The sequence below is a fragment of the Myotis davidii genome, unplaced genomic scaffold, assembly GCF_000327345.1.
Source record: "Myotis davidii unplaced genomic scaffold, ASM32734v1 scaffold1270, whole genome shotgun sequence".
Classification (NCBI taxonomy): Eukaryota; Metazoa; Chordata; class Mammalia; order Chiroptera; family Vespertilionidae; genus Myotis; species Myotis davidii.
In genome coordinates, this window is record NW_006281978.1 from 252,359 (window position 1) to 265,293 (window position 12,935).

At 38.9% G+C, this 12,935-nt stretch overlaps 1 protein-coding gene across 1 annotated transcript; it reads right to left on the reverse strand.

Annotated features, from left to right (window-relative positions):
• Positions 1–645: 645 nt before the first annotated feature.
• On the reverse strand, positions 646–3,627 carry AGTR2 (angiotensin II receptor type 2). The gene is made up of 3 exons (XM_006752640.1): positions 3,516–3,627; positions 3,303–3,364; positions 646–2,092 (listed from the first exon to the last, which is right to left on the reverse strand). The coding sequence occupies exon 3, from the start codon at positions 2,054–2,056 to the stop codon at positions 968–970; it is 1,089 nt and encodes a 362-aa protein (XP_006752703.1). The 5' UTR covers positions 2,057–2,092; positions 3,303–3,364; positions 3,516–3,627; the 3' UTR covers positions 646–967.
• Positions 3,628–12,935: the final 9,308 nt, after the last annotated feature.

Below are 12,935 nucleotides of genomic sequence, written 5' to 3' on the forward strand. Positions count from 1 at the left end.
AGTATATGCCTGGAGCCTGAATAATTTGGTACCAGTCTGTTGCAGTATACTTCATTAAGAAGTATAGTGTCGCCAAAACCGGTTGGGCTCAGTGGATAGAGCGTCGGCCTGCGGACTGAAAGGTCCCGGGTTCGATTCCGGTTAAGGGCGTGTGCCTGGGTTGCGGGCACATCCCCCGTGAGGGATGTGCAGGAGGCAGCTGGTCGATGTTTCTCTCTCATCGATGTTTCTGGCTCTCTATCTCTCTCCCTTCCTCTCTGTGAAAAATCAATAAAATATATTTAAAAAAAAAAGAAGTATATTGTCTCTCTCAAAGCATGAAGTCTTCTTGTAAATAATGCAATGAGTTAAAAGAGTAACCTTGGTTGAAAAGGAAAGCCTGGTGAAAACAGATATAAAAACTGATTTAATAAAACTTCAGCAGCCCTAGCCTGTTTGGCTCAGTGGGTAGAGCACCAACCTACAGACTGAAGGGTCCCGGGTTTGATCTTAGTCAAGGAATCGAACATGCTTGGGTTGCAGGCTTGATCCCTAGTAGGGGGCATGCAGGAGGCAGCCAATTAATGATTCTCTCTCATCATTGATGTTTCTATCTCTCTCTCCCTCTTCCTTCCTTTCTGAAATCAATAAAAACATATTTAAAAAAAAAAACTTCAGCATTGGTCAAGGAGAAATCTGAACCCCCAAATTCTCATTCACAATCTGTTATTAATTATAATTTGAGATAAATTCCAAGTTACTTCTAGGTTATGGATATCTGCCCAATGACAGTCTTGTATTAATAGACCAGATAAAAGGGCTGAGGGGGCAAAATCTGACTGTCACTGGAGGATAAAACTGATAGTTTCCTATTCTAGAACAGTGAAAGATGACATTAAGGGGGAAAACTAATTTTACGAAAGCCATTAAAAGAGAATTCAAGGGGACCTCAAACCAAATAGCCATGACCTGTATTCCTTTCTCATGTTTAAGACACAAAGGTCTCCATTTCTCTAAGGGAACTGCTCTTTCGGCATGACACACTCTCTCTCTTGCCTTGGAGCCAAGTAATTGGAACCCTAAACACACGGCGGAGCTTCTGTTGGAATCGGTTTCCGACAAAACAATACAAAAAGGGATTAACGCAGCTGTTGGTGAATCCCAGGAGGATGGCAAAAGGAAGTGCCAGGTCAATGACTGCTATAACTTCGCAGCTAGTAATGACGCCCATCCAGGCCAGAGCATCCAGGAAGGTCAGAACGTGGAAGGGAAGCCAGCAAATAATGAACGCCAGGACAACAGCAGCTGCCATCTTCAGGACTTGGTCACGTGTTATTCTGTTCTTCCCATAGCTATTGGTCTTCAGTAAGTGTTTTCTGATTCCAAAATAACATGTTGCTATGAATATTAAAGGGATAATAAAACCAAGGATATTTTTCATTAAGGCAATCCCAGCAGACCATTGGGCATACTTCTCAGGAGGGAAAGCCATAACACAAGCATTCACTCCTAAATACTCAACGGTTCTGACATCGCGAAAATAAAATGTTGGCAATGAGGACAGACAGGCCATACACCAAACAAGGGGAACTATATAAGATGCTTGCCAGGGGTTTCTTCTTTGAGACAGAAAGGGATAGATGACAGATTGGTACCTATCAACACTCATGCAGGTGATAAAAAAAATGCTAGCAAACATGTTCAGGGTCAGAAAAGAACCAAAAACTTTGCACATCACAGGCCCAAAGAGCCAGTCATATCTGTAAGAATAATAGGACGCCCAGAGAGGAAGAGTGGCCAAAAGCAGTAAGTCAGCCACAGCCAGGTTAAAGATGTAAATGCTGGAAACCTTTTTAGGGCCCTTTTGACAACAGAACAGTGTAACCACAATAGTATTGACAAGAAATCCAATCACAAAAATAATGTAGTAGAGAACAGGAATCGCATCTAAATGCTTATCTGATGGCTTGTGTGAACAGTTAAAGGTGGAGTCATTGCCAGAGATGTTCCCAAGTCCGAAGTCGAGACTGCTGGTGACGTTTCTGTTGATGGTGGCAGGGGTGAAGTTGCCTTTCATGTTGAAATGTCAGCAGCTCTTAATTTTTACCACCTTCTGTGAAAATAAAAAAAACTCTCAGAACATCTACAGGATTTAGGACATCACGTCATTAGCATTTTGAATGTTTGTTAAAAGCAAAAAAAAAGGTGGGTGATTATAGAAAACATTAGGAAACAGAACCATGACATAAAATAAGATTGGATTTTACTTCTTGGAAAAAAAAAGATTTTTTTTCACCAGTACCAACAAGTTAAGACATTGCAGCATCAGGAACTGAAAATTCCGAACAAAACTACATTTTTCTCATCCTTTCTATCATATTTTCAAAGGGTTTAATGAAAATTAATATTCCAAAAGATTAGCCAGGATACGAAATGCATAAAACAAACAAGAAGGAATCAAGAATAAGAAAAGTTAATATTTCAAAAACACGTGAGCACATTTCTCAGTCTACATATACTTTCTAGAAAACACACTGCTGTCTGCTATTGCATAGAAAAATGCCTTATTCAAGTAACTAATTATATACAAATCATTACAGCTATGGAAAATTTAAGTAACATAAGCTCTGGAAAAAATAAGTAAGTGCACAAAAGATTGAAAGAGAATATGCAAAAGGAACATATTGGGATGGGGGATTATGGCTGGTTTTTACTAATTAAAAAATAATTCATTTAGTTCTACTTTTCCATTTTTTTCACAATAATAATATAAATAAAAGAAACTTATAGAATACATTCATATTTCTAAAAGTCCCCTATTCACATTTTAATAGAGACTGACTTTAGATCTATTTAAATTTAATCTAATTTTTAAGTAGTCAAATAGTTTGGGGTCAAGTAGACATCATTTTGATTGCTCAATGAAGTAAGAGTAGAGCATCAAAGATTAATCATATATAATTATATCATTTTTCTTTTGGTATCTTTTCAAGTTTAACACAACTAAGTAGTAACATTGCTACATGGCTCTCAAATGTTATTACCAATGTTTCGGTTTTTGTGATACTATTGTGCTTGTTTTAAAAGCAACATTATTCTAAAACAAAAGAAAATTAGCTGAAGGTAAACAAAGTAAAGGAAAGACTATTATTTTACATAGTTTGAAAATACATAAAAATAAAGTACTCTATGAAAAATGTCATCACCAAAGAATCTCATAATAAACAGCAAAGTTCTCATTTTTATCTAAAACTCATTCTCTCATAATCTTGACCTAATAAATTAACATAAAAGAATATTTAAAAACCCACTTGAAGACTTACTGGTTGTTGGAGTTTTAAACTTATTTATCATAAACCAGCTTGTCTAGTTCTTCAGTGCACTCCTGTAAGAGAAACAGCAGTTAAATAATTTAAGAGTTTTGCAAATACAGTGTTAAAATACAGAGAAAAAGTACAGTTCATCCATAAAAAATATTTTTGTTTAATGTATGTTCTATTTTTCAAGTGCAGTATATAGAAATTGTGCAGACCTACCTTAAAACTTCAGGCTGAAGAATGCTTTCAATTCTGTGCTTACTCGTTCCCTTAGACTCAGGGAAGTAATAGCACCAGATCTCTGGTTTCCTTCTTATATGTTCGGTCTGTCCACTGGGAGCCTTCAACCTACATAATTCTAGGGCTGACTTATGAACACTTGCCAGCTTTCCAGAGCTTTTTTTTTTGGCTGCAAAACATTAATCTGAAATTCTCACTGTCTCCAATCATAACAGCTCATTCAAATAAATCTCAAACAAAAAAAATGAAGTTTCCACAAATGTGTTAGAGAATTTTGAAGTCAGTGACTTACTCGAAAAGAAGAATATAATTATTTGTAGAATTTTCTCTTCTTCCCTGATACTGCATTAAGGAGTGGAGACTAGGGAATTTATTCTAGTAGAAGTGTCATTGTCCCCCCAATGTTCTTTGTAACCTTCATTACTTTTAAAAATCTTTACCCTTGTTTATTAAAGAACAGTAGCAATGTGACTTAAAGTCTAGAATTTCTAAAATTTCTCCCTTGCTTTAAACAATTTCTGTTGGCTTGTTGCTGGAGCGGGGGTGATAGGAGGGATATAATTTTCATGTTTTGGAAAAGAGGTATGAACATTTGGTGTTCCCTTTCATAGGTCTCTGTCATATTTGTGGTTTAAATACAAACCGCACAAGGTGAAGAAGGAGAAAGGCAGCAACTGCAGCCTAGATGGAATTGTTATCTCTTCTTGTGGGCGCTGCAGTGATCAACCTTACAAGATCAGCCCAATAGAAGCAAGAGTAACAAAAGGAAGAAAGAAAGAAAAGGTAATGGTAGTGATAATACTAGTTGACAAACTATGTGCCAAACACTGTGCTAGATGCTTTATGCTCGGTAATTTAATAGAGAGGCAATGTAGCATACTGGTATGTAAATGACCTTGGATCCAACTGCCTGGTTTCACAAGCTCAGCTATACCACTTACTACTTCTATGACTTTGGCCAAGTTACTTTCCGTCTTTTGTGTCTCAGCTTTCTCATCTGAGAAATGGGGATGATGTTAATTACCTACATCATAAAGTTAGGAAAATTAAACAAGCTAATGTATTTAAAGTGCTTAAACCCGTGCCTACCACGCGGTAGGTGCCATTATAAGCTATTAATATTAACTCCATTTTACAAATCAGGAAACTAAGACTCGAAGAGTTTAACTTTTATGTGGTCACATAACTATTAAATGAGGACATTTGAATTTAAACCGAGACCATCTAATGCCAGAGGCCATGCTCTTAACCTCCATACTACAGGAGGGAGTACTAGCTGGTCCTTTAAACTCACCTACTATCCTGGGAAAAAGAAAACCGGCAACATTTACAGAAAGTGACTGTTGGCCATTCACTAACTGTTAAAAAACATTAAATAGGGGGAAAGAACTTGAAGGATTGTTATGTGGGAGATATTTTTTCTTTTTTAAATATATTTTTATTGATTTCAGAGAGGAAGGGAGAGGGAGAGAGAGATAGAAATATCAGTGTTGAGAGAGAATCATTGATTGGCTGATATTTTTCTTAAATTTATTCACAAAATGGAGACCGTAGAGAGACGAAATGAGTGACTAGATAGTTTATTACAGTGAGTAGAGAAAACCAGAGAAGCCACAACACTTAACTGGGTATAAGGATTCCAGTTATTTGTATGGATCACATCTGTCTGGTAGCAGTCATAGTGAGCCTGTGTTCACTTGCCGGGAGGCTCTGAGGAAGTATCTGGGGACTTAAGCAATTCAGCAGAAGGGGGGCAATGAAGAAGAGAGGGCAGGGGACAGAAAATAAAATTACAAATGACGTGAGACAGAACAAATGCTTTTGACATTTCTGTTTCTGCATTAACATTGAAGCCAATCCTGCTGTACACAGGCAGATGGCACCAGTAAGAAGTGGTCACCACTGCCTGAAAAATATAGGAGATTCAAAGGTTAGCGGCACACCATTTCCGTGCGGTGTGTTTTGGGTTTTTTTGGTAGACTGAGTTTGAATATTGAAAAAATGTCCCTAATATGCATACACACCATTTTATTAAAACTCAAAATATTTTTTGTCGTATGCTCTGGACAGATTCAAGTGGAGACTCTGTCCAATTGGTGGGAAATGAACTTGGGAAACAAATGAACAGACAGACACATATGATTACAGGCAAAATTGTTGAAATGGGAACTGGTTTCACTCTTTGTTTAAGCCTGGTCTCCCCCTCCTTTTCAAATGTTTGTTTTTGACACATACAAGGGAATTTTCCAGGCCAGAGCCTCCTGAGTGGTCAGCATGGGTCAGATTCCCTCCCTGCTCTATTTCTAGCCCCCTCTCATGCCCCTTGCAAAGAAACAGTCAGGAGGTGAGCTATAAACTTGTGAGAAAAAAACTGCAGGCTCGCCTCTGGGAGACCTAGCCTTGAACACCCCCGAGGAGCAGGGGACCTTGTCTAGGGCTTTTGTCCTTCATTACAGTAAGTTGTGACGTAAATGAAGTTTAAAGAGGCACACATTTCCCAGAAGATTAAAAAGGGCATTTACTCTGTTTCTTTATAATTTTAGGAGTAAAAGACTTCACAAGTCAAAGAAAAATGTTGTAACTGCAGGGAATTAAAGAAAAAAAGTAAAAAGGGGGAGAATAACAATAATATTGACACCACTTGAAGCAAGAAATACAGCATGTTATTGATTCAGCAAAGAACCCTAAATTAATCCAACAATGTAAATACACTTGAGAGTCAAATAAATGTCAGTCATGGGAAACAGTACAACACAAAAAATTTCACTTTCCTGAGGGCAGGGGATAATTTTTCTGCTGGAAGATTGACTTTAAAAAGCCTCGGGTCATTTGAATAAATTATGCAGCTCTTCAGGGCAAGTGCAACTTGGCTAGCAGAATTAAACACACTAAATTAAGGTAAATCACACTAAATTAAGGTTTTTTGGTGAATACCTATTGTGTATTGAGAGATTACTTAAGAGTATACTAGTAGTTTAAAAGAACAGGTTTTTTTAAAAAGACATTCTTTAGAGGAATTTCACCTCTCTAGAAGGATATACAGTTCAGAAAAAGACCTTATTTGTCTCTCTTACTCCCACTCACAAACACAGATGAGGCTTTAAAGGAGAAAAGAAATTATTAAATGCAAAAGTCTGAATATACATGCCCTGGTTATAAAGGTCAGGTGCAGATCATGGAAGGCTTAAATATATGTGGGCCTTCCTTTTAGTTTAGAAGAGAAGTTTCTCTTCTCTCTCTCTCTCTCTCTCTCTCTCTCTCTCTCTCTCTCTCTCTCTCTCTCTCTCTCTCTCTCTCTCTCTCTCTGTTAATCCTCATCCAAGGATATTTTTTCCCACTGATTTTTAAAGAGAGTGGAAGGGAGGGGAGAGAGAGAGAGAGAGAGAAACATCGATGTCGACTGTTTGCCTCCTGCACGCACCCCGACGGGAACCAGCATCGAGATTGCAACCTAGGTAAGTGCCCTTGACAGGAATCAAACCCGGGACCCTTCAGTCAGCCGGCCGACATGCTATCCACTGAGCAAAACCAGCTAGGCTAGCTTAAATTTTTCACATTTTACTTTTCCCCCACCCCAGCCGCCTCTCTGAGTCCCTACCCATGTTTGCCTCCTGCACGCACCCCGACGGGAACCAGCATCGAGATTGCAACCTAGGTAAGTGCCCTTGACAGGAATCAAACCCGGGACCCTTCAGTCAGCCGGCCGACATGCTATCCACTGAGCAAAACCAGCTAGGCTAGCTTAAATTTTTCACATTTTACTTTTCCCCCACCCCAGCCGCCTCTCTGAGTCCCTACCCAAACTGATAGAATTTCCACTTTTCCCAACTTGAACATACACACGTGCACACACTTAATACCAATGTTTCTTCAATTTGCTTACCCATAGGGAACCCTTATTTTAATTGCCACTGGACTTTTCCAAACCTGGGATCCCCGAAAAGAGGATAATTAAGAAGACTGCCCATTATTAATACGTCTTTGCAGATTCTTTTTGTGCCTGTCATTAGTTTCCACTATAATGAGAACAGGAACATCAGGTTGAAAACAAATGAGAAAAAAAATAAGGTCCTCTATTCAAAGCTAACAATCAGATTAACTGTTTTGTACAAACCAGCCTAAAACTTCGCTAAGATGGCCAATCTGAGTACATCAAATTGACTAGCTGCCTAGTCTTCACATACAGAGTGACCCAGAGGACTATTAAATCAGTTAACAAGGTTGAATCCATGCAGTGAAATAAGTGGATGCCTGACTCAGTACATTCCTGAGACCAGTTGCTTCCAGCTGAATCTGGTCCCAAGAATATAAGGAGAGGGAAGAGTTCCAATTTCGTTCTGCTCCAAAGGCATCTGCAGGCCTGAGAATCATATTTAGACCAGGATCTCACAGGAGGCACCCTAGTTTTACCAAATAGCATCTCAATGCTATATAACCCAACAAGGGGAATTATAAATTGAAAATTATCTATATCTTTGGTTCATTTTCAAAATATTAGCTAACTGATCTGACATTTTTCCACACTTATCTGACTAAATTGATATGTAGAGTATCAGAATATACCACCTCAAAATATGCACAAAGATTATTTTGAGCTAGAAACAATTGAGGAGAAACAGGTACAAGAAAAAACTCTCTGCCCTCCCTCGTTTGCCTAAAAGCAGAACACAAATTTGTAAACATGTCTCACTTTTCCTTACTAGAAAGAACAGAATTCTTTTTTTAAAAAAAAATATGGTTTTATAGATTTTTAGGGAGAGAGATAGAAACATCAATGAGAGAGAAACATCATTGATCAGCTGCCTCCGGCACGCATTCCTCCTGGGAATCGAGCCCACAACCAGGCATGTGCCCTAACTGGGAATCGAACCATTGACCTTTTGGTTCCTGGGTCAACACTCAACATCTGAGCCACACCAGCCAGGCAAGAACAGAACTTTGAATGGACAGGAGAACTTCTAGACTCTTATCAGCCCAGAGATGTGCACCAAGAAGAATCTACAAAACAAACCTTACTAAAGAATCCTATCTTCTATTAATTTCCCCCATATAGTTACCTTCCTACAGTTTGCCACTTTAAAGCCTAAGCCTGTTTTCCTTTATCTTGTCATTTCTCTAAAAATGTATTGTCCTTTTGTTAAGATGCTATGTAAACCCAAGTGCAACCACCACTTTGAGTTGGGTATCTCTGAGTTCTCCCACGTGTAACCACAATGCACTCTGTTTTTTACTATTTAATTTGCCTCTTTCTCTACTTAATTTGTACTTTCCAATGACCATAAAGCTTGTGTTCATTGTTTAAAACACCCTCTCCATCTCCTTCCCGTTATCAATAAAAAGGGGAAATCTAGCTTGGTGACTATGCAATCCGACCAGAAAAGCTGATTACTGAAAAATTCTTATAGCAGAGATTATCATTCTAGAAGCCAGATTGATGAATCTCACAAATCATTCCCTCCACCAGTTTTGCCTCTATAAACCCTAATTTGTGGTAGCCACCCAATTCTACTCATACATTATTTTAGATACTAGATACCTGGTGCATGAAATGCATGTATAGGTAAGGTTCCTAGGCCTGGCCAGTGATCAGGGCCGATCAGGGCCTTCCTTCCCCAGCTGCCTGCTGCTGGCCGGGGCCTTCCTTCATTCCATGCCACCCTCTGGTGGTCAGTGCACATCATAGTGAGCGATCGAACTCCCGGTCTCCTGGTCAAACTCCCGAGGGGACACTTTGCATATTAGCCTTTTCTATAGATAGACTAGAGGCCCAGTGCATGAAAATTCATGCACTGGAGGAGGGGATCCCTCAGCCCAGCCTTCCCCCTCTCACAGTATGGGAGCCCTCAGTGGATGTCCTACTGATGGCTTAGGCCCGCTCCCCAGGGCCTAAGCTGGCAAGCAGACATCCCTCTGGCAGCTTGGTAGCCCTCAGGGGATGTCCACTTGCCAGTGGGGAGCAGTCCTAAGCTGCAGTCTGACATCCTTAGTGCTGCTGAGGAGAAAAGTAACAATAAAAAGACCCAAGCCAGTAATCAGGGCCGATGGGGGCTTTCTGGCTGCCGATCAGGGCCTTCCTTCCCCAGCTGCCTGCTGCTGGCCGGGGCCTTCCTTCATTCCATGCCACCCTCTGGTGGTCAGTGCACATCATAGTGAGCGATCGAACTCCCGGTCTCCTGGTCAAACTCCCGAGGGGACACTTTGCATATTAGCCTTTTCTATAGATAGGATATTATTATTACTAATGAACTACAGTCAAGACCCTGCTTCAAGCTTTTGTTTGGTTAATTAGACAAATTCTCAAAGTTGGAGAATGGGATAGGGGGAACAATGCCTCACTGTTTATGCCTACAACAAAGAAAGAGGGAATGGGGTGAAATAATATCTCTTCAAAACAGGCCATCAGTTCAGACAGAATTATAAGAACAAATGGTGACTTGACTTTGTTTCAGGGACTCATTTGCCCCAACCTCTCCCTCAGGCTCCTAAAAGGATAGAAAAGCAATATAAAGTTGTACAGCATTGAATATATTTTGGTTTTGAGGTATAAAATGATTTAGAAGAATAAGCAGAGAGAACAAAATGACAGGAAGTTTGGGGATAGTGTTCTAGAAGGATTCTGGGGTCTTTATTCCAAGGAAATGAAAAATAAGAAACTTATAACTGGGAATTCTGAGACTGCTTGAGTTTTTAGAAGTTTATCCTACACTTATTTGCATTCATGGTTTTCAATATAGATTCGTAAAAATCTATACCTAAAAGCAGACTTTTTATTGTAAATAATATGCAATGTATCCCAAAAGAAAACAGTTCATGTTCAGATATATAGAAGTTGATAGAATTCCTCACAATTATGTTACTGTATATATTTCAGTAATAACACTCTTGTTTTTATATTGGTCCTATTTTATATTGGCCACACAATTGAAATTATTTGCCTTGTATTAATTTTTTAAATGGATAATTCACATACCAAAAATTTACCCATTTAAAATGTATGATTTAGTGGTCTTTTGTGTATTCACAAAGTTGTGCAACTATCACCACTATATAATTCCAGAATATTTTCATCACCTCTAAAAGAAACCTGATACCCATTAGCAGTTGCTCCCTACTCCCTGCCTCTACGAAACCTCTATTTTCCTTTTATTTTAAGCAATAGCAACAACAAAAAATGAGCTGTAGCCTAGAAATTCCATAATACATGTCTAGAGAAATAAATAACAAATCAATACATAAATGAACTTTAACAACAACATTGCATTACTATTTTCATTGTGCTTTAGTTATATTTCAATGGCATGAGTCTGTGACCCCACAGATTGCAGGAAACTAAACACTCATTTAGTGAGCATTTAGTACTGGTAGTGTAAGTCTGCTTCTCCCTAACTGTATACATTCTTGTTGAGTTATTTGTACTAGGATCCCAGTCAAAAGGTTTCTTTGGCGTTAATGCAAAAAATAAATGTTATGTAAATATCTCCAGGGTTGATTCCATCTGAAGGTCCCCAACCTTTGGGGGAAGAGAAGCCACTTTTCATTTCCCTGGACATGAAATCCCCTGGGGGTTGTTAAGGCAGTGCTGACACTAAAGAATATGAATGGAGTATGGGAGAGGACACTAGGCACTATGCTGGACACTCCACATTTCACATATACTTCTCAATGATTTTGAGAGACAGTCAGTACCCTTATTTTATAAATGAAGAGAAATTAAGAGGATGGAGTACAAAGATGTTAAATAACTTGCCCAAGGTTAAACAGTTAGTAAATAATAGACCTGAGTAAGGCTCAAACCCCAGCCATTATTTCCACTATACCATGCTGTTAAACATGAGGCACAAGATGAATTAATTGCTCCAATTAAGAGGGCCTTCTAGCCTGGCCGGCATGGCTCAGTGGTTGAGCATCGACCTATGAACCAGGAGGTCACAGTTCGATTCCCTGTCAGGGCACTTGCCCAGGTTGCAGCCTTGATCCCCAGTGTGGGGCATGCAGGAGGCAGCAGATCAATGATTCTCTCTCATCACTGATGTTTCTATCTTTCCCTCCTTTTCCTTTCCTCTCTGAAATCAATAAAAATATATTTTTAAACATATATATATATATAGTGATTTTTAAGTGGGACTTCTAAACTTTCTGGGAATCTCTGGGTTAATGTCAATCAGAAAAATATTTTAAAGATTTTCAGTGTAACTCAGCAAATAGAATAATCAGTAAATATAATATACTTAGAGCAAATCTCACGAGTAAAATGTAAAAAGAACTTGTTTCTTTACTGACTTAATTCAAAGGTAAATGTCCATTGACAGCTAGATGAAGTCAATAAGGAATAAAGAGCTTGAATTGCAGCAGGTTACATCTTTGTTTACATAATGTAATTGTAAAGATCTCTTTGAAGTACTGAGAAAGCTTTTTTAAGTCTAAAATGGTATCGATATAAAAGAGAACAATATAAACATAATTTGTCCTACACTTTCAAAATAAATTTATTTTCTTCTATCAGATTGTACATTTCTAAAAGTTCCTATTTTTTTCCCTTGAAATTTTTTTTAATATATTTTATTGATTTTTTTTTACAGAGAGAAAGGGAGAGGGATAGAGAGTTAGAAACATCGATCAGCTGCCTCCTGCACACTCCCCACTGGGGATGTGCCCACAACCAAGGCACATGCCCCTGACCGGAATCAAACCCGGGACCCTTGAGTCCACAGGCCGACGCTCTATCCACTGAGCCAAACCGGCCAGGGCTTCTCTTGAAATTTTAACAAATATTCTGAGAAGCACGAGGTTCTACAGGCCCTCCTATGTAAGACTTAGGACAAATAACAGTCAAAGAGAAATGAGCGTTCCATTAAGTGCCCAGCTAGCTAACTTAATAATGCCTTCCCACTGTGCAAGACAGCAGACCCTGAGCCGCGAAGAACAGTAGGAGATAAGTGAAGAGAATCCAAGCTCATTGCTTCAGTTGTCAAAAAGTGCAGTTTCGGTTCCCAGTCAAAGCACATACCAAGGTTGTGTGTTTGTTCCCTAGTGGAGATGCATATGGGAAGCAACCGGTCAATGTTTCTCTCTCTCTTTCTCTCTCCCCTTTTCTCTCTCTAAAAATCAATAAAAGCATACCCTTGGATGAAGATTTTAAAAATTATTTTAAATGTACAGTAGTCCGCCATAAGTAGTTTCACTTTGCAAAGTTTCTGAAAATGTTAAATGGAAAATTCCAGAAGTAAACAATTCAGAAGAATTGTGCACCATTCTCAGTAACATGATAAAATCACACATCCTCTGTTCTGTCCCGCCTGGGACGTAAACCATTCCTTTACACAGTCCATTAGTCACTTCACAGCCCTCTTGGTTATCAGATCAGTTGAGAGAGAGGAGAGAGAGAGAGAGAGAGAAAGA